Below are 21,617 nucleotides of genomic sequence, written 5' to 3'. Positions count from 1 at the left end.
TTTTTTTACTACCTTTAAGTCTTTTTTTTTGTAAGTGGAGGAAGGGTAAAAGAAGGGAAGATTTACCAGAACTGTCTAATGAATTTTCATTTTTACCTACTGGAATCAACTGCCATAGTGTATTTGTTCACTATTTCCAGAGAGCAGGTAGTCTGTCTGGAACAGCAATAGAAAGCCTGGAAAAATTAAAATGCAAAATTATGTGACTGTTTTTGATGCAATTTTTATAATGATATTTTGGAAGTGAAAAACAGTAGGGGGTGCACTGTAAACTCCAAATTGTTACAAAATATTCCAATATTTTCCTATAGGCTCCTCCTTTACGGGTGTGTCTACTTGGGACTCACGGAGCAGGTAAAACTACTTGTGCACGACGGATAGCAGACAAATTAGGCATTTTCCATATTCAGTTTGAAGAATATCTACAGGAACTGATCTTACCCAAAACTAAAGAGAAAGTTGGGCCCCATGTTGATGAAGAACCTGAAGAAGATGACAATAAAATGCCAATTCTATCACAGGAACTGGAAGACTTCTCTCAGACCATGACTAAAACTGAGACTGAAAAAAGCAAACAGGTAATAATCTGATCTTTTTCATGTCCATACACAAAATAACCATTTTTAGACCATAATAGGAATTTCCTATAAAATTCTAGCTTGATAAAAATTACTTATGTTAAATTATTTACTTGATGAAATTTGGAAATAATAGTTCTTGACAGTTTTCTTATGAATGCCACAAACATTCTTCAAAACATTTCCAAGAATTATGTATAGGGTTTTTTTCTAAATAGTAGAGATAGATGCTAAATGGGGCAAAGGAAGACAAACTGAGAAAAAAAAAATGAAGGTCAGAATACTAATGGAAAGGTATGGTTTCCTTTAAGTATTTATAATACCCAGGTTCAGTCAGGTACATGTGCTCCAATTGCACAGGAGTTTAGAGATTTCACCAGCAGTGCTCTCTGCACTTTGCTGGGGCAAAAGCATAGAATGCCTCTACCAGCCCTTCAGTCTGATCAACCCTTGTCAAAAAATCAGAAATATTTCAGTGTTCATAACAGGGCAAGTTAATATTTTTTTAATATAGTAGGTCTTTTAATCCGGAGTATAGTGTTGTCTTTGCCTATTGGCAGCGGAGTTTCAAACCAGAAAAAAACTCTTTAAGTAGCATAAAATATGCCTTGTAGTTAAAAAACTGTTTCAAATAGCTGGATATTCATGATACCGGTAAAATAATTCATGAATGATAGTCTTCAGAAAATTAGTTCTTTTTCTTAATCAGATTGAATACTGTTCAAAATTGTTATAAATATACATTCTAAAACCCATCTCTTACAGGGTGTAATTTCCCTGAACAATAAACATTTACATAAATGTTTATCAGGAGACAGTGATTTCTTTTACTAGGCAGTGATATATTGGGAAAAACAGACAAGGTTTCAATGCAAATGAATTCTTCTTTAGACAGCAATGGATACAATAAAAGCCTTTATTGTGTGGAGAAGCCTCAACACAGGTACACAGCATATAAATCTTTGAAAAAATGCACAGTACAAAGAAACCGAAAATCTACCTCCTAGACAATACAAATGAGGGTTTATCCAACTCTCAAAGCTTCAGGAAGACATAAGTTTCTGCATCACATTCTAAGAACCATTTTTTTTTGTACTCCTGATACCTGCCATGTTCTTTCAAGTTACTAGTCATCAAAGACCTTCAAAGACTTCCCACTACAGGATCTAAGGAAGCATGCAGGAGAGGAAGCAGGCTACAGAGGAAGCATACAGAAACAACATCCAGGCACAGTATTAGGAAGACGAGCACTCAGTTGAAGTGGAAACTAGTGAGGGATCTGAAGGGTAGCAAGAAGAATTTCTACAGAACAGTAATAAAAGGAAGACCCAGAAAATATGAGTCTGCCACTGAGTGGGGCAGGTGACCTTTTGATGAAAGACACTGAAAAGGCTGAGACGCTCAATGCCTTCTTTATTGTGGTCTTTACAAGTACAGTCTAGTCTGTGGCCTTCTAGGTCTCTGTGCCTAATAGGAAAGCATGCGTAAAGAGTGGTACTACTCAGAGCAGAATAGGATCAAATTTGGGATCATTTATGTAATCTGGACATACACATGTCAATGAGTTGCATTCACAAATGCCGAGGAAGCTGCCAAAGGTGCATTCAAGGCCACTATTGTCTTGAAAAGCAGGGGAGGTCCCTGGTCACTGGAAGGTAGTGTTCCTGATGAAATAATACAAGAGCAGGTAATATTGGAAGCAAATGCTTCAACACAGACGGAGTACAGATCAAAATCATGGATGTCAGAATAAAGATTCGGGTTTTCATCAGTTAAATCTAAGAGGAGGTTCTTTTGGCAAGTCAGTTTACAGCTTGGTCATCACAGCCAAAAATAAGGCAAGTGTTCCTGTCACCGATGGTTATGGCTGTCTCTCACTAAGCTTTATTTTTTTGGCATCAAGACATGTCTTACAGAAAGGCACTTCTGTTAGTATTTTTTCCTCATCTTTGTATCTGCTGACAAACAATCTTCTTCTACATTAGTATTTTTTCTTGCACTTCTTGTGAAGCGCTTTATCTGATGGCATGACCGGAGCACAGCTGATGCAATTGCGTTTCAGTTTAGAAACCCGTTCATTGGTCCATGCACAAAACTCTAGAGGATGAGGTTATGGACTCCCTAAGCATTTCTCTGAGTATGACTACTACCAGACTGTCTGACTATCCCTTTTTTCACTGACCCACTACCTCTCCAAAATAATTTCATTTAACTTCATTTATACCATTCACTTTGGCGCAAGACACTAGAAGCGTATCTATCAAAGCTTAAGGTAAATGTCAGCTATAATATTCAAAGCAAAAACACTAAAGGCAAGCAAAACATACCATACAGTCCGGGAAGTTTAGCAAAAAGATATCATCCTGGTTGTTTTAGTATGCGTCAGCCAAACCCATCACAGGACTGACAGGTCTGGAGAGCAGCCTTGTCCTTCAAACCACCGCTATGCAGCGTGTTCTTTACCCAGAATATACGTCTCGCGTTTCTTTTCTTTTGTCAAATACAATTGCCGCTTCAACAGTTCATCTGCAGTGGTGAGGTCAGTGACACATTTTTGTATGGGTTTTACTGTTTTCTCCCACTTCACACATTTCTTTCAAGATGCCTTTGTGTTACAGATATGGCTACCACTTTGCTTTCTTAGGTACCTGCTATGCCATATTAATATGTTTTAATATATACACTGTGTCAGGCACTAGAGAAAATATTACTCACAGACACACTACATTAGACCCGTGGCTTCCAGCATATTCTCAATTTCTTTTGGCTACATTATCAGGCATAGGAATTCTTACTCAGACAAGTCCTTGCAGCAAGAAGCTCCCTACCATCATTTTGAGGGTTCCTGAATCACCTTGGATCCTTTTGTTAAAAAGGGTTATTCCTTTATTTTCTGACAGGTTATGCTAACAAATTCTTGAGCTGCTTGGGTTAATATGACTGCTACATGAGGAAAGGACAGCAGAACTTTGTAATGAATTCACAAAAGAATCTCAGGGGACAACTTAAATCCATATGCTGAGAGGGACAGGAGAATACCTAGCTGCATATTAAGTTTTCTCTCCAAGTGACTTTGGATGCAACAACTAAAACATCAGTGTGTTATCAACATTATTCTCATCCTAAATCCAAAACACAGACTATACCAGCTACTAAGAAGAAAATTAACTTTATTCCAGCCAAAACCAGGACATGTGCCTATACCCAGTAACCTTACATATCTTTTCTTTGACATCTTTCTTTGGATTGCATCAAAAGATAAATGTTGCTTTTAAAAGGTAAAAAAACATTCTGATGTAGAGCAGATAGTCTTCCAGCATGAAACCATGTATAAATAAGTGGAAAACTTCTTGTAGGCAATTAAGAGAAACTGTGATCGTTTCAGTTTCTATTCCTCTGAACTGAGTATATGTATAATTAAATACTTAACAATTGTGCTTGGTTTTAGGTTTCATTAAAACTCATAGAGCGGCAATTGCCCCAACTCTAGGGAAGTACCCAACCCCAAGCTTATGGAAAACATCCCAAATTGTATCACGTAGTATAGTGAAACTTGGCAAATGAGTTTAATTTGTTTCTGCTGGTTTAAATCAAATGAAGACACTACCTTACTCAGTCAAAAAATAATAAATGTGTCAGGTAAATCTTTCTTTCTTTCTATGTTTTTTTTTCTTTTTATTTGTGGATTTTCTTTATATAAAGGAAGTGGAGTTAACTGATGAGGAAGAAGCAATCAAAGCAAATCTAATGGATAATGAGGCACTACCTCCAGAAGTCCTTGATAACATTGTTCTTGACTGGTGGAGGAAAGAGCCATTTCGGTAACTGTAATTAGATTCTCTCTTTCTTTAATTAATCTTAGGAAGTATATCATCCATTGTGTCCACAATTACAAATAACTGTTGCAGAGATTATTTCAATGCTCTTGTACTTCTTATGAATCATGACCTACCTCTCAGTCTTGATTTTGTTGCTCTATTTTGATTGGTACTTTGACAGTAACATAATGTCTCATGCTATCTACACAGGACTGGACAAAAGTGCTTAGTGCACTTGAATTGCATTAAATCTCCCGAATAGCTAGGTAGTTTTCGTGGGCTTACAGGATAGATATGTAAATAAACCTTTTATGTTTTCATGTAATTAATAAACATGGAGAGCTGGAATCCAGCTGTAACCATTGGTTTCCATATATTGTAAATATTGTGTGGAAAGCAAAGACAAAGTATTAGTGGTCTCCAAAATAACACAGAATCAGGTTATCTTGTGTATTCATCACAATCTGCACTCCAGTGATGTATCCACAACAGATTTCCTTTCATATCAGAAAGTACATGCATAACACTGTGATAGATGTGGATTATTGTTGCATAAATAAATAAGATCATCAACTCCTAGAAAGCAGACTCATGATGTAATTTCAGCAGGGAAAATCCCTTTTTCCATGCCCTATCTATTCCATTCATTTCCATCCAGATCATAGCTGCTGGCAGTTTGACCATTAGGTTTCAATTCCTAACAGTACGAGAAATGCCTTAAAAAGAATAAACAAGATCCTCAAATAAACCTTCATCCTGTCAGCTCACAGATAGAGGATAACATTCTCTTAATGGTGTAAAAATAGGGAGATCAGTTTTAGGAAAAAAGACAAAAAAATATCCAGAATTACATATAATGTTGTGATATGATATTATATTATATAAATTCAGTTTCATCAGGGACTGTATAGCAGAAGGGAACCTTCATCACGATGTATATCATGATTGATATCCTCCCCCCAACTTTTTCCCACAGCATCCAAGACCACCTGTTCTTCCATCCACTCCTACTCCTTGTAGCTACTTTGGTTTTCTGCAGTTTTACAATGTATCCTATTAATGTCTAAAGTAATGAAGAGAAATATTAGCTTCTTATTAACACAACAGTCAGCTTTACAGAACTCCTTATCTAATTTGAGACTGTAAGAGCTCCAACAGGTCATAGAGCTTTCCAGACATATCTTATCTGTTTTTAGTATCTGCAGGATGGGAGATGTAGGCCATGCTGAGTGGCAAAATTCTTACCCTACACTAGGGGAGAAATTGTCAGCATTTCTGAAAAATAAATTTTCAGGCGACAAGCTTTCTGTGGCAGGTGCTACCAAAATAATGTTTGGGCCACCTTCTATTTCTTTGAGAGCAGTGGCTAAGAAGTTTTTAGCATCACAGAAGCAATACTAAGGATACATTTTATTTTGTTTTTTTTAAAGTTATTTTAAAATAATTAATCTCTGCACATTAAAACCTCAGAAGAAATACATGTTAGTACACCAATTTAAAATACATAGTGAAGTATCAGTTTTACATTGTCAAAAGATAATACCTGAAAGTATTTTTTAAGTTTACTCTTAACATACACATATAATAAGGGAGGTTTGGGGGGGGGTGTCCAAATTAATTGCATTTTCACTGTGTTGCACTTTGAACTACATTGTGTAATGATAAATATTTTCCAATCAGGTCTACAGGATTTATACTGGATGGTTTCCCTCGTACTTTAGATGAAGCCCAGTATTTGTCAGAACGAGGACTCTGTCCTGAAGTTGCAGTTTATATTCAAGTAGAAGAAAGTGATGTGCTTGACCGTCTTTTTCCTCCACGTCTGAAAAAATGGAAAGAAAGACAGTATAAAAAAATGGAAAATAAAAAGAAACTGAAAGACCTAAAAGCAAAAATAAGGGTAAGTTTTCAGTCCTGTCTACTTCTTTGTAATTTCAGCAGCACAGGTCTGAACACAGACTCTAAAACTCCCAAAGCAGTGAAGAGCACACAGAGAAACAGATATGGGAGCCAGGAGACACAGCCCCACACATTCACAGCATTCCTAGGTTTACCACAGGAACGAAAAATAATTTAGGGCTCCTTTCCTCCTCTGTGCAATTAATTCATGCAGGAGTTTAGATATCTCACAGCCCAAGAAAAGTGTCTGACAGAATGCCAGCATCTGGACACTCCTGGACAAAAGGCAACTAGATGGAGAGTGAATATGGCCATAAAAAATCAAATACACAGCTGAAGTACGGTATTGCTGTTGCATCCCAGATTCCCTGCGCATGGGCTGTTCAGTTGATCTGCATCTCCCATAGGCTGACTTCATAGGTGCTGTACAGTGTATGTGTCCGTGTTTCCAACTATGATACTCTGCACAGAAATGTAATAGCACTAAGTCACGTTCTCAGTGCTGTTGCAGCTGCACAGTCTCCCATTCGAACAAAGCTATGCCTACTACTGAACAGGTTACAAGTTACTTGAAGTAACCTGAAACCTCTATGCAGACATTTACAATAAGCACATGCAATATATTCAAGGTTCCTGGCTTTCTATAAAAGTGAGATAAAGTACTTCACATGTACTATCAGAAAAGGTCTGAGCATAAGTTACTACAGAGCAGCTGACACACAGGAAGTTAGTACAACAGAATTTGGGACAAGGCTCATACAATACCAGTAAGTTTTCTGAACTGCTTGTGCTAGATGTTGGCTCTGAGAATGCATATAATCATGAGAGTTAAAGTATTTTTTCAATTTAGTCCTTCCTGATGCAAGTTGAAAGTCTTGCTGGAAAAGGTGCATTCTAGTGACCAGCCTACACTGCTGTACTAAGCTCACCCTCTAAGCAGTTACTCTGATAATTCAAGTGGTAAATACCCGTGCTACAGATCCTAGGGTCCAAACTTGAATGAACGGTGTAGGCATCAGTATGGCTCCTGATGACAAAGGAAAGTAACAGGTTCCTATTTAACACACATACACGGAACAATGATACAAATTGATAAAGGCATTAAGAAGTAAGGAAAGATCAGAATCAGGATTTCCTGAGTAATGGTAATTTGATATTTTTGCTTATGTGTATTGCAATATAGTTTTTAGTTACACATTGAGTATTTTTCCATAGCATCCAGTTGGTGAGCAAGTCGGGTGGTGCTGTGAGAATGCAGCATTGCTGGGTGTACTGTTATCCCTCCTTCTGTTACTAAAGCTGGAGGACATGCAGAGAGTCTGGGAAAAGCAGACAGACCAGTTGAATGCTACCCTAGAGACTCCTTCTCCACTGAAAGAAGCTGGCACCAGGATACTGAGAGCAAGGAGTACACCTGCAGTGACGTGTCATTCAGGAATACCAGAGTTTAGTCACAAAAGTAGAGAAAATTAGTCTGTGCAGAGTTTCTTGCTGCTCTGGTTAGAAAACTCTGGTATCCAGGCCACTTCATTTGGTGTTAGCATGGATTTCTAAAATTGCACTATTGCCTGAGTGTTGATATACTCAGTTTTTCTGATCTCAGTTCGGGTGACAGCATTACAGTGTGCAAGAACAGCAATTACAGGTTGAATCCCCATCAACCCCATTGGCCTTAAGTAGAATGCTTCTGCATATCACTTCCGAGTTAGGATTTAGCCATCAGGTATTTGACATTTATCTACTGAGTATCTATGGGGGACTATATTTCAAATGCTTATAACTTGGCCAAAATTGGGCAGTTTTAAACAGGTATAGGGAACAGCACACATTTAATACTACGCTCAGTCGCCCCTTTGCCAAATGGCAGAGACCACCTATAAATTTAGAAACTCTGTAGCTTACCAATAAAAATATTATATTTGCAGTGTGATCAGAATCACAGTCTTCCCCCCCCCAATATCAATCTCAGAAGTTGCCAAGTTAGTTTTACTAAAATTTACTTACATGTTCACCTAGTAGAGAGGTATATCTAGTCTGCAAAATTTCAAGCCGCAGAGATAATATTTTTTAACATTAGAAGCAACTAGAAACAGAGTTTTTAGGTGGAAAGTACAACATTAATTCTAGGTCACATTACCAATACTCAGAGGACAGTTTTTATTAGCAAATATCATTGTCTTCTTACATCTTTTTTTCACTAACAGGATGAGAGGATTGCTAGAAGAAGAGAAGAACTTTTAGCAGAAAAAAACCAAAAGAAACAGGAGGTAAGAAAACAAGCTAATAAAAAGATTTTAAATAGAAGTGTTTGCATTCATATCTTAGAAATTTCTAGAGCTTTTAGTCAGTTTTCAGGGCAATGTAGAATAGTAAAAATGTGATGGACTGTCAGAAACTTCCACTTTCAAAAATAATTTTACATGTTTAAATTGTTTTAGAAACTATTGACTCATGAACACTAAAAACAATTTTAAAAGAATTCTCAATATGTGCTCCGATTCAGCAAAATACTTACAAATGTGTTTTATGCATCTAATTTGTAAGCATAAGAGTAGCCCCACTAATTGCAATTAGGCATGTGTTTTAAGTACCCTGTCAAATCCATGGTTAATCCAGAATAGGACTGTACCAGGATTTCTGCCCAAACTCAATTACATAGTATATTTATAAATGCATTAATGTACTACTTGGCTGCTCATGAACTTCTGTCACCTACATTTGCAGCTAATAAGCTTGTTTATAACAAAGTCCTGCCAAACTACAATACTATGTATGAAAAAATACTCCTCTTCTCAAAACTGCAGTGTAGCACTTCAGTTTTTTAAGCACTCTTGGAACTGGTACAATGCTTCACTGTATGTAATATGCAGTACCTCTATTTTCTTCTGAAATAAGATTCTAGAATTTACTAGATTTTTGCTTACGATAAAGGATACTCCAAAATGAGGTTTTGTTGAATTAATGATTTTCTAATTAAAAGAGGCAAGTATACCATATGTTCCTTGAAAACATCTGTATCATAGACATGAAACAACAAAATATTTTACTTTTATAGGCTTTAGGAAATAAGGACCATTATGAAGCCACTGAGGAGGAAGATGAGAATGAAAATGAAGATGTTGAAGCTATACTTGAAGAAGAGTTTTTAGAAGAAGAAGAAGAAGAGGCTGAAGAAGAACAGGAGATTGATGCTGTTGACCGCATACAAAATGAAATTGCAGAAAAATTTGATTCAGAACTAGACGGTTTACAAGGTGTACAGGTACCTAATCCACTGCTTATTTTGTTAAATTGTATAATCACATGATGCAAGAAGAGTTTTATTTTAGTTGTCAAATTCAGAAGTTATACGGCTTAAACAATCATGCTGCTGTACTCATGATCTAAATATGTGAGCAAGATGAAGGCTGTAGTGAGAAGGCATGTACTTTAAAAAGTATATAATTTATAAGACTAATATTGGGGGGGAAAAAACCAAAGGAAACTTTTGGGTAGACCTACCCAGTCTTGGGGTCCTTATTTCCTTTTTGTTAGGTCAGTTGATGCAGGCAACCAATCTAGAGAGTCATAAATATATGAACAGTATTTCAAAATAATTTTTAAGGCAAAATTCTTATTAGACAACTCTAATTTTTTAATACAGTTCTTAGTAACGTGATTTTCTTTAAATCAGTGCAGTTACCTATGGCGAGGTAACCCCATCTAACTTTAGATATCTGCAACATTAATGCCCACATCTAAGGCAATAAATAGATTGGTGCCGTTTGTTTACTATAAACTAAGTATCTTACTTCAGGAGGAAACTAATTATGATTTAGAAGAAACTCTACCCACTGACCAGAGAGAAAGTTTACAGAAGTAGATAGCCAAGACATAGATGTAAGATTTGCAAAATAAATCCAACCTTTACCAACACCATAAGTGTGACTGATTCAAGGTTCACTTTATTATAATAGTTAATAGATTAAATGTCAGATGAATCAAGAATAAACTCCTAACATTCTTTGCACTACAAGGAAGTGTAAGCTGTGTGGGAAAGATTGTTTTGTGCTCAAAGATTCACCTTTCCATTAAATTTGGAAGAAGGTGAATTGAAACTACATTCAACTTTCAAAAGTGACTGTAAAATGTCATAATTTTATTGAACTATTCAATGCATATAATCATGTATCCCAATGATAATCACAAAAATAATTTTAGGGGTTCTGAATGAAGCTTGTTGCCAATTTCACTTTCCTGAGTATAAACTGAATTTGCAAAATAGAATTGGAAAGAATTTAGGATAAGGCTCACAAGAGACAATAAACAAGAAATCCCGGTAACAAACATAGCTCTTTATGTGAACAATACGTTTCAAGTTAAAGCTAGTGGAATACTGTAGCTCATGGAGCATTTTCCTCTCTCTCATTTGGGAGCATATAATTTGTTGCATTAGTAAACTGATGAAAAATTTGATCAGAAAAGGAACAAGCAATTAAGAGTCAGCAATTTTTGTTTCTCTCAAGAAGTACATAAATCTCAGTGACAAGAGAAGTGACTAGTGTTTTAGAATTTGTTATTATATTGAGTTCTGCTTATGACAGTAAGTGGAAAGATCCAAGACTGTGAATCTATATAGATATTAAATGTAAGTTGAGGAATTACGCAGAAGTAGTATCATACAATAGAATTACATATTGGGACTAGATACTACTAATGTCCCCTAGTTACAGCTTAGTATTTTTCCCATTATTTTTTTAATTCCAAGAACATTTATGCCTTTATAAATAACTTTAAATAATTTACTATTTTTGATTGATTATTCAAGACTTTTCTTTATTGTTCTCTGATTCTTTAATTGTTTGTCTTCTTTGACATTATGGAATCTTGGTCTTTTATGGAAAACTAAATGACGGCATTAAAACACAGCAGCATTCTAAAAGTCTTAGGTCGCTACAAAAAACTCTGCAGAAAATGGATTGGCTTTATATTTTACCTGAATAAGCTGGGGAATAAGAAGTCACCACAGAGCAGCAAGATTTTTAGAAAGCAACTAAATACACCATCCTAAATTGTTTGGAGTAGGGAAAGAATGATATTTGATTCTTTTTTAAACAAAAAATACTTCTCAAGCTTTAGCTTTATCACAGTTGATTCCTCAAAGTTAACTGTCAAATTGTCCTTTTTTTTTTTTTAAGTAGTGTGATATTAATATAGGCTGGGTAATTTAAACTTCAATGGGCAGGAAGACCAATTCTCATCTCAAATCAAATTTTGCTGATTTAGAGTGACTGAGAACATGCTCAAGAAATCCTTGATAGTTCACAGAAAATCTTGCTGTCAGTCATTATTAAAAATCTGATCATGTTTATGATTCTAATATTTCATTATGTTTTCATTAACCAGGAAGAACTTGAAAAATTGTTAATACCACAAATTGAGATCAATGGAGGACGGAAGCCTCACATTGTATGCTACCAAATATATAGCAAGCTGAATTCTCTAATGGAAAATCGTGGAAGCATTTTTGAGAAATGTTACCCAATAAGTTTGCCACTTGCACATAAGATGCTAGTTTTCTCATATAAATTTCCAAGTTCTTTTGGTCAGTGGGACCCAATCAAGGTAATGTTCTTAAATAGCTGAAGAATATTTTCAATAAGTAATACTTTTAAAAAATGTATTTCACATTAAAAAAATATTATCAGACAGTAGCAACTAATACCAGAAATATTTAATGAAAACTACATTACTGAATCAAAACTACACCACTGAATATACACAAAATACAGCAAGCATTGATAATAAGAAGTGTTAGTCACAAAAGTGTTGCAGCTAAATTAAGACTGAGAGGCATTTAGTAAAATCTGTTACATTAGCATTAGCAACACAATTAAAGGTATCACCAAATCAGAAGGAAATGCCTAATTCTTAATGATCTACAAAACACAGGACAACAGAGGTCTTAAAGCCTTCCAGAAGCAGTGAAAACATACTGAAAGGATTTGGGTTTTGAATCTGTAAGAAGCCACACAGGTGGCCACCAACCATAGCAGTGACAAAAAAGTAAACCAAAAACGTTAAATGTAGGCAATTCATCAGCAAAAATTCTGTGTTGTCAAAATTTACAAATGTTGAAGAGCAACAAATCTAATTCCATAGTATTTTACTAGAGATCTGGAAAGTTGAGGGCAGAAAGTACTCATGTCTTGCAGGAGGTAGAAATAAACGGACGCCTGTAAAGTTGAAAGCAGATGACGTTTATTGCTAAAACACACACATATTTATAATCACATATTCTGCAAAGTCACTGTACACGCGCACAAGCATAAGATATGATTGGTTATATCAACTCTGTACACGCGCATAAACATAAGACATAATTGGTTATACCAACTCTGTACATGCGCATAAACATAGGACATAATTGGTTATACCAACTAAAACATGCGAAACTTGTCTCAGTCTAATTGGTCAAGATAAACTGCCAAATTGAGGTTCTTTGTGCCAAGTTCCCTCTATCATGGAATGCGCACCTGTGTTCTTCTAACTGGCATCTTTCTTTTTTTGTCTTCTTGTTTATTCTGTTCAAGGTCTTCTAAAGGCGTCTGAAATGCTGTTGCGACCATTAGCTAAATATGTGTCCACAATGTCTATCCCCAAAAGTGGGCTAATACAGTTTTATAGGTAGCAAGTGAAATGTTAGCGGGTAAATTTTTGGTTTTAATGCTAGAAATAAAAGCAGGTTGGATTGTAAGTAAATCAGAAATAAAAAAGAGGATTGATAAAAAAAACAACCAAACAGCGAACAAGATACAGGAAACAGGAATTTCCTGAAGGAAACATATTTTGGCCTTTATTTTACTACACTAATTAATCAAGTAACTTTTATTCCCTTTTGTATAGTCATCATGTTGCGTCTTCACCTGTTCCAGATTACGTTTATCTTTCTTTAATCTTGGCAATCAGAATTGTATACAGATCAGCTTTTATTATAGCTTTGTATAATCAAAATACTTACTTAAAATGTTTTAGGATCAGAATTGCCTTTTCTATGGCTGCATCAGATTGGCATCTAGTAATCTAGGGACATATAAATAGAAGTAGATATTTCTTCTCTTCTGTCATTTCCAATTACTGAACCTTAGCTTATATGTGAAATTCTTATTAGTCCCTACATGCTAGACCTTGCACTTTGTTCTATTAGATTTCACTACATTTTTGTCATTCCATCTCTCCAATTCATTCATTCATGCTGTATAGGGGTTTTTTACCAACCAAAACGTACAATTCAGTTAGAAGAAAGAAGTCATAGAAAGCTATTACATAAAATCAGAGTGGTGTGCTGACAGTAGAAATGTATGTGCTGAGAATAAGGAAAGGGAAATAGGATCATTTTGAGGGTATTTTAGGATATAATAGAAATGATGAAATTGATTAAGGACTGGAGAGTTTTTTTGTAGAAAGGCAGATAGAGTATATGCCAATTACTTTTAGATTAAATTTGGGGGAGAGGGAAGTAGTTATGCAACTGATTAGATAAGCAGAGAATAAAAGTGATGAGCTGAGGGAGGAATGGGAGCAGATATACAGTAGAACAGACTCCTGACATCTTACAAATTGAGGGCAAGCACCCCGAAATGACTTGATGCAGGAATAGGAACCTAAGAATCAGAGAAGGCTCCGGCAAGGTAATGCTGCGCAGTAGAACAGCCTCATCTCTTACTGTAACAACCAGATCAACTTATCTATATATATTTACTGACTCCTTCAAAGAATACTAATAGATTTGTGAAGTATGATTTCTCTCTACAAGAAGCTGAGTTGACTCTTCCCCATTATTTCATATGTATGCCTGTAACTACTGTTTTTTTCCTTAATATATTTCAATTTACTCAATACAGGGTCAGATTTACAGGACTATGTTTGCCAGGATCCATCTTGGAGGCCTTTTCAAAAAACAGTCACTTTCTCCACCTTCCTTTTTTGTGGAAGGAAGGCCAACGTAAGCAATAGGTTACACATTAGTCAGTAAAAATTTCACTTCCGAGTCCCTTTAGAACTGTGAGGTGAATGCCATCTGGTCTGGGCAATTTTTTCTACAGATGTCAACACTTTGTTTTAAAACATCTTTTATTGACACTTTAAGGCAGTTCCTCCAAGAAGGGCTGCAACAGAGACATAGACCAAGTTCTTCCATAGTGAACAGTGGTGCAAGGAATTCATTTAGTATTTCTGCAATGACCATTTCTGCCATTAGTGCTCCTCTTACATCTCAATGATGCACCAACACTACAGACTTTCTACTGGGCTGTCTGATGTGTTTGAAAAGATTTCATCAGCAGTGTCTATGTATTTTACTAAAAGCTTTTTTGACTTGCCTTGTTGTGGTTTTACACTTCACCACATGTAAGTATTGATACTCTTTTCTGTTTTCTTCATTTGTGCGTGACTTCTGAATACAATATTCTCAGTGTATCTTCTACTGTCAGGCAGATAAGTGGTTTTAATTCACAGAGGAATAAAATTATTTTCTTTATTCTTTGAAAATTAAAAGAAGTATTATGTTATACCTCTGACTACACTCTCTTGACGGACAGAAAGTGTTATGGTACCACCTACTGGAAACAGTGAATATTCTTTCTTCAATGTTTGCTTCACCTTTTTGTAGAAGAATTGTGTATGTATGGAAGTTCCTCAGACTTGGACAATATACTATGTCCATATGTATGAATTTCAGAATGCTTTGATGGTTTGTTTCATACAGTTGGTACTCCTCTACTTGCCTATAAAGCCACTTCTGTAGGATGGAGGGAGAGGAGGCTTTGTCAAACCTAATCAACTGCTTCCATTTTATATATGCTACAGCTAAGTGAAGGAGATGTAATCAAGCCACAACAAAGCCGTGGAAACACAGTCTTTCCTGTAATCCATCGACAATACATTTATTTCTTTTCAAGTAAAGAAAATAAAGAAACATTTATGAAAAATCCCATCAAATATATTCGTCAGCCAAAACCTAAACCAGCTGTGCCAGTTAAGATTGCAATTGTGGGACCTCCAAAATCTGGAAAGACTACAGGTAGGAGCCCGTATTATCTATAAAGCAAAACATTATCTAATGACTGAAGGTGTATCTGTCATTACTGCTATTAAAAAATCATAAACCATTAATATTGTTGAGCTTCTTGCTTTTCTTGCTAGGCATAGAAACCTTTACTTACATTCTCTAGTGTCTCATTTTACAGTCAGATATTTATGCATTGTCCATCTGAATTTTACCCTAGCTTCTTAAGAAGTTAGTGACCTGGACTGGCACTTAGAAAATCCAGACTTACACTATTTATACCCCTTGTATTATTTCTGATTCTTTTCTAATTGTTTCTTATTTCTTTCAGTCAATATGATCTAATGTAAAACAAAGAAATATTCCTAGGATGAAGGACCAGAACCCAAAACTCCACATTCCCCAGTCTGTTTCCAAACTTCTAGACTAAAAAACCAAGATTTCTGTCTTTCTCCCCTCTCCTTCTTTCTCTACAACTCTTTCAATTCACAGGTCTCTGCCTTTAACTGGAGGAGGAAAAAATTCAGCTTACACTGTAGCTTAATGATTAGAAGAGGGTGTTAGAAAAAGAAGAGACAGGTTCAAATTCTCCTGTATTAAGGAGGAATTTTTAACCATATTTCCCATTTCCTGGATATATGATCTAACTGCTAGGCTGTTCTGTAAAGGAGGCAACAGTGGAAGCATATTTTCTAAGATATTTTGTAATAATATTGACTATTGCTGCTGAGGTTTGTGCTGAATGGAACGCTGGGCATGCTCTGCACGTATGCAAAGGTTTGGGCCCTTTAGGGGCCTAAGCAAGGTTAGGTACCCACTTACCAAGATTATGCATTGGAAATGACCCAGGGAACGAGCTGAGCAGTTAACTTCTAAGACTGAGGACATACTTTAACAGACTGCTAGTTTGTGATGTTGCTTACATAAAAGTCGTGTGTTGAAATCAAAATGTTTTGCAGTTGCCAAGAAATTTGCAAGTGTATATGGGTTACTGCGCCTGAGTATGGGAGATGCCATACGGCTAGTGTTAAACAATCAGCCGGAGAGTGAGTTGGCACTTCTGTTAAAGTGGCATCTTCACAAAGGACTGACTGTACCCGACGAACTGGCCATCCAGGCTCTTGATGTGGCTCTGATGAATCACGTGTGTAATACCACCGGGTAAGAGTCTTGTTTGGGTTTCGGGGTTTTTTTCAAGACATGCCAGTCCCTTCATAGGCAGTGATTCCCATGTTATCACTGTAAAATGATTTCATTAAAACACATCAGTGGTTTATGCATTAAGAAAATAATCCATACAAAATGAGGTTCTTCACATTACTCTGGGAAACCAGACTGAAGCATAATTCTCTGCAATTTTCAAGTAAGTATATTCCAGTAAATTCAAGTAATATGCTTTATGAAAGTTACCTTTTTTTTCAGTCAATAAACCAGTATTTTCTATTATCCTTTGAAAACTACTATTTTATCTCTCTTATACCAACTCCAGCACCAACTTGGGCACATTTGATTCTCTTTGGTCATGCAGACTGGTTCAGTACTCAGGGTTTTTTCTGGTTTTGTTAACAACCGAAGTTATTAAGGAGGAACTGAAACCAGTGAGTCTTTCCACCTCATCCATATGTGATCCTGATTTCCTAGGCTCTTTCTCCACCACTGAAACACCTTCCAAACTGGGCAGACTTAAAAAGCTTCATGATCATGATTTCATGACATTCAACTCCTCTCCCCAAAAAGGAGAATTGTTACAGGGAAAGGCAATTCTGGAATAATCTCTGAAAGTTATTTGAGCTTGAGATCAGAATTCTTTCAACTTTTCTTTCATGTTAAATACTGGAATATTGTTTCAGTATATTTAGCCCCAGTACTGCCTAATATGTGAAAAGCATTTCTTTTTCAATATGATTTAAAAAACTCTTCAAGTACTGTAAATCATTTTACTTTTCACTTTGCAAACTACTCCTCCCAATCCATATGGAGATTTCCCATAGTTAAAATTATGTTTCTGAATGATTGATGTGTCAGAATTTTAAAGTCCACCATTTTTATAACTCAGAGCCATCTACTTACATTTCTATACCTTCAGCCCTTTGTGTATTTCCTTTACTCTTTACTATTTCTTATTCTATCTACTTGATTTTTTTTTTTATTTTATTATAAATTCTTAGCAGTGAAGACTGTGTCTATCAAGTCAGAGCAGCAAAAACTTCATGGCATGGGTGTAGACCTTTGTCTCTATTGAGAATGTACTAGGAATACACATAGTCTTAATGGTTAATTAGAAACTGACTTCTTAGGAAAACCGTCTTTCTGTTTCTGTTTGTATGCAGAGTTATAATTGATGGAATACACATAGTCTTAATGGTTAATTAGAAACTGACTTCTTAAGAAAACCGTCTTTCTGTTTCTGTTTGTATGCAGAGTTATAATTGATGGATATCCTGTAACAAGAAAACAAGTAAACCTCCTGGAATCAGCTAGGATTATTCCAGCGAAAATTTTTGAATTGGAAATGGATGCAAAGGAAGTGTTCAGAAGAGCACTGTTGGATAAGGAAAGCACGAATAGGTAGTGATACTCCCTGACAGCAATATTTTTATCCACATTATATTGTCATTTCTCTATTTATGTGCCTCAGGGCTATACCCAGAGAGGCTGCATCTAAGCTGGTCCATAACCCAGCTGTTTCCGAACTCCACATATGAAAAGACATGGGCATCAGTATCTCTACATTTTAATGCTTTGATTTCCATAGACCAGAAATGGAGACATAAGGAATTTGTAGCATTCTCTGGCCAGATCCCCCAATTGCATGACTGAGGTCACAGACATGCAATGCTGTGTACCCGCTGCTTAGTTAAACTGGTTTTAATGAAATCGTGCATCAGAAATGTTAGTAGTTCACTCTGCTGCTGAAGTTTATTATTCATCAAATCAATTATTATCGTCATAAGGGAAATTGATACTTCATCTAATAAGCTCTCTTGTAAGTTTTAATTGGAGTTCTTTTCAAAAGATGGAACTAATGTATATTTTAGTAATGTATACAATTCATGAGTTACTCATCTAAATGTTTCAATTCAGCTCGCTCCTTTCTCCTTTGTTTTTCTAAGGAGATAAATATTCTGTTTAAAGAGCTGTTGGTTGTTTTTGAGGAAGAGCAGTAAGTAGTTTATAAACAGACAGAGAATTAAAAAGAACAGAACATTCACCTTAAAATTTAATTGTATAAGAACCTGGTTCTCATTAGAGGAAGTGTTTCTAAGAAGTTCCAGAGAGCTTAGAGCATTATTGCATGTCTCTTTCATTTTGTCTCTTTCTTTTTATCAAGGAATTAGTACAATGCTTAATTGTTTACTGAAAGCTTAAAGGCAATTTGCATTGCAAAAAATTAAATTAATGCTGTCTTTTTGAAAGTATTTCCTTTAAACTTTTCATTTTAAATACCAAACTAATTATATTTCATAGGCTTAAATACAAATCAAATGTGCAATATCAGACATTTATGAAAGGTACAACTTACAGAGAAATTAATCCTATTAAAACAGAAGTTTATCTTTTTTTTTGGCATCACTTAAATTAAGAACCAGAACAGGAAATGCTTCTATGCTCTAGTCAAAATATCTCTTCTGGTCTTGCATAGTATTTTTAGAGGTCAGATGGATTATTTTCATTTATGTATATCAAAATATGACAGTTTTCAAAATATATTCAAGGATTATGGCTACTTCTTGATTTCAAACAACAGCATAATTCAAAATTAAGCCTGTTTTTCAATAAATGGTTGACTTTTGTTTTAAAGTCTCATAGCATTTTGTCTAGGGTACCATTTAATGGTGTATTGGTAGTGTGTATTAGTTAATATGTGATGATACATTCCAATCCTTTACAAAATTATTGAGTTGTATTTAGGACATTAATAGCAAAAGTTTTGTTTGTTTCTCAACATAACTGTCTGATCAGAAGTATGCTGCTTTTCATATGTAACTGGTAATATTCTTAGTAAGAAAGCTGCATTTCTCAAATATGTTCTACAGTGTCAAATAAGCAGAATTTTGTAAAAAGGACTTAAAGTGAATTCTAGAATTTACATCTGAAATTCAATGAAACGATCTAATCTTCAGACTTTTATTTTTCATTTTCTTCAGACCTCCCTACCCTGAACATGACAGCTCACAGATTCTAGCTATTAAAAATTCCTGCTATAAACAGCACATTGATGCAATTAGGACTTACTATAAGAAGGAGCATCAGAACTGGTGTGTGATTGATGCCTTTCAGAGCAAGTGGTGGATCTGGAACAAAGTACTGCAGGAAGTTCAAGTGGTTGTTAAAGAAATCCAGATATACCTGGAAAGAGTAAAAGAAGGTAAAAGAAAAAGTTTCTCAGAATAATATTCATTTCGTTAAGAAGCTGCAATGTAATGAGTGCATTTCAACTTCAACTTGCTTTGGTTGAAGCTAATTCCTGGGCACATACATACCCTCAAATTCTTCGATCTCATCTGCAGAGATCTTGAAAAGATCTCTTGAAGAGAGCGAAGAAAAAACCAACTACAGGACATCCTCCAAAGAACAGGGTAACAGAATACAGCTGAAAGACATCAGAGATTTCAAGGTCCACAGCAAATTCCTCAACATTGGGTGATAAATCACAAAGGGTAGCCAAAGTATGCAACGGGAATGATGACTTGCTGTTTCACTTAAGTGTCAGTGGAGGAAGAGGGAAGGAGGGGGAAAATGTTAATTATAAATTCAGAATTAAGGTTAAATATGCCATCTAAGTTAATTTTTGTGCTGTGGGAGGAAAAACGCTTTAGTCTAAAATGACACGGTTCCCGCTTGCATTTTGGTGTGTCAGCTTTGGTCAGGATTAAATATGCCTTTTAAACATGCCTGTACAGTTTAACTAGAATTCCTCTGAAAGGCAAACAGACTTCCTTATCTTATACCCACCTTTTGGTTTTAACTTTTACACGTCTGTGGCTGCACCCTTCTTAAAAATTGAAGTCATAAGCCAAAAAAAATTTAAAATACATTTTTTTCACATCAATCTTGAAAAGCACAATTTTTAAATGGTTTGGGTTTTATATGACATTTTATTCAAGATTTTGAATATATTTCATCCAGATAGACTGTAGCATTTGCAAGACATGGATGAATAAAGGGGAGGCTTTCATCACACCTTGTACTCTTCTTCAGCAGTGTAAAGAAATAAAATAATAGCTGAAATGTTCCTTAGCAACACAAAGGAATAAAACAATAAATTGAAATAAAACTGTCCCAGGGAAAACAGACTAATAAGTTAGAGCATGCAAAGGATCCCACATCATTAATAATTATTATATTTCTTAAGTGCTAGAAAAATGTTATCAAAATTAATTGGTAAAACGGGTTGCAACTTCATTGTAGTATCAATCTATAAAAACCTGCTATTTTAAGTCTCATTATTTCATGTAACTTTCACATGATGAATTATAATATCTTCTAAACTGTAACATTTCTGAATAGAAATGTTTGATTTTTCTATGTCTTTCATTAATAAAACATTATCATTAATTGCTTTTATTAACAGGAAAAGCAGCTGGCATTGCTGATTTATGTATCACTCCTGAAGAGCTGCAGTATCGGCTGGGGGAGTTTGGACAGTACTGTCCCGTCAGCCTTGCAGAAAAGGGTGAACTGGTTGACTGCTCTGTAATGTCGTCATTGCAGTTTGCTGCAGAATTCCGAGGACACTATTACAAAATGGCTTCACAGGAAGAACTGGACGTAAGTGTCAAAAAGCAGGTTGGGAGGGGATTACGGGAAGAGGGAACATTGTTGCTTGGATTCTTTGATTCCATACAGAAACAAGCAATATGTAATCTGAATTAGACTAGCGTTGTTAGTATTCAAGCTTTTGTTCTGTGTACTTCTGCTATCAAACATCTAGGCAGACAAAATGCAGCAGAGTCCCTTCAAACCAAATCTCCTCTAACAAATTGTCATAGATCAAACATTCATTTTAAAACAACCATTTCCTCCTTTCTCCATCTGTTTTGGGGAGACTGGAGGTAGACAGTGGCTAATGATAGCAATGGATAGAGATGGACGGTGGGCGGACAGTGATGACTTCAACTGAGAGTGGGTTGGAAAAGAAATTACTTAGCCAAAAGCAGCAGCAGCAGCGCCAGCACACTAAGGTGTTGTAGAAGAAACAAGTACCTAAATTGTGTGAGCCAGTCGTCTGGAGTTTGACTAACAGTCTTACAGTGCTTCTTTCATTATAAAAAC

General features: G+C 35.7%; 1 protein-coding gene and 1 long non-coding RNA gene across 7 annotated transcripts in view; one reads left to right on the top strand and one right to left on the bottom strand.

Moving 5' to 3' along the window:
• The window catches only part of LOC128139185 (zinc finger and BTB domain-containing protein 24-like), an 85,625-nt gene that overhangs the window by 48,308 nt on the left and 15,700 nt on the right, over window positions 1-21,617 (top strand). For 5 of the 6 annotated variants that reach the window (XM_052781238.1, XM_052781237.1, XM_052781240.1 and 2 more), the window contains 11 exons: window positions 312-578; window positions 4,281-4,399; window positions 6,077-6,296; window positions 8,500-8,562; window positions 9,351-9,557; window positions 11,681-11,899; window positions 15,143-15,356; window positions 16,301-16,502; window positions 17,763-17,909; window positions 19,490-19,710; window positions 20,917-21,113. In XM_052781238.1, the coding sequence (XP_052637198.1) occupies window positions 312-578; window positions 4,281-4,399; window positions 6,077-6,296; window positions 8,500-8,562; window positions 9,351-9,557; window positions 11,681-11,899; window positions 15,143-15,356; window positions 16,301-16,502; window positions 17,763-17,909; window positions 19,490-19,710; window positions 20,917-21,113 (2,076 nt within the window). The remainder of the gene's footprint in view (window positions 1-311; window positions 579-4,280; window positions 4,400-6,076; window positions 6,297-8,499; window positions 8,563-9,350; window positions 9,558-11,680; window positions 11,900-15,142; window positions 15,357-16,300; window positions 16,503-17,762; window positions 17,910-19,489; window positions 19,711-20,916; window positions 21,114-21,617) is intronic. The other variant, XM_052781241.1, reaches the window with a different exon arrangement.
• Window positions 6,125-19,673, bottom strand: LOC128139189 (uncharacterized). The gene is made up of 3 exons (XR_008234271.1): window positions 19,578-19,673; window positions 16,439-16,580; window positions 6,125-6,218 (listed from the first exon to the last, which is right to left on the bottom strand). It is a non-coding gene; the product is annotated as an uncharacterized LOC128139189 (long non-coding RNA).

The sequence above is a fragment of the Harpia harpyja genome, chromosome 3 (assembly GCF_026419915.1).
Source record: "Harpia harpyja isolate bHarHar1 chromosome 3, bHarHar1 primary haplotype, whole genome shotgun sequence".
NCBI lineage: Eukaryota > Metazoa > Chordata > Aves > Accipitriformes > Accipitridae > Harpia > Harpia harpyja.
Note: the sequence above shows the minus strand (reverse complement) of the source record. Positions and strands in the feature narration are given on the sequence as shown.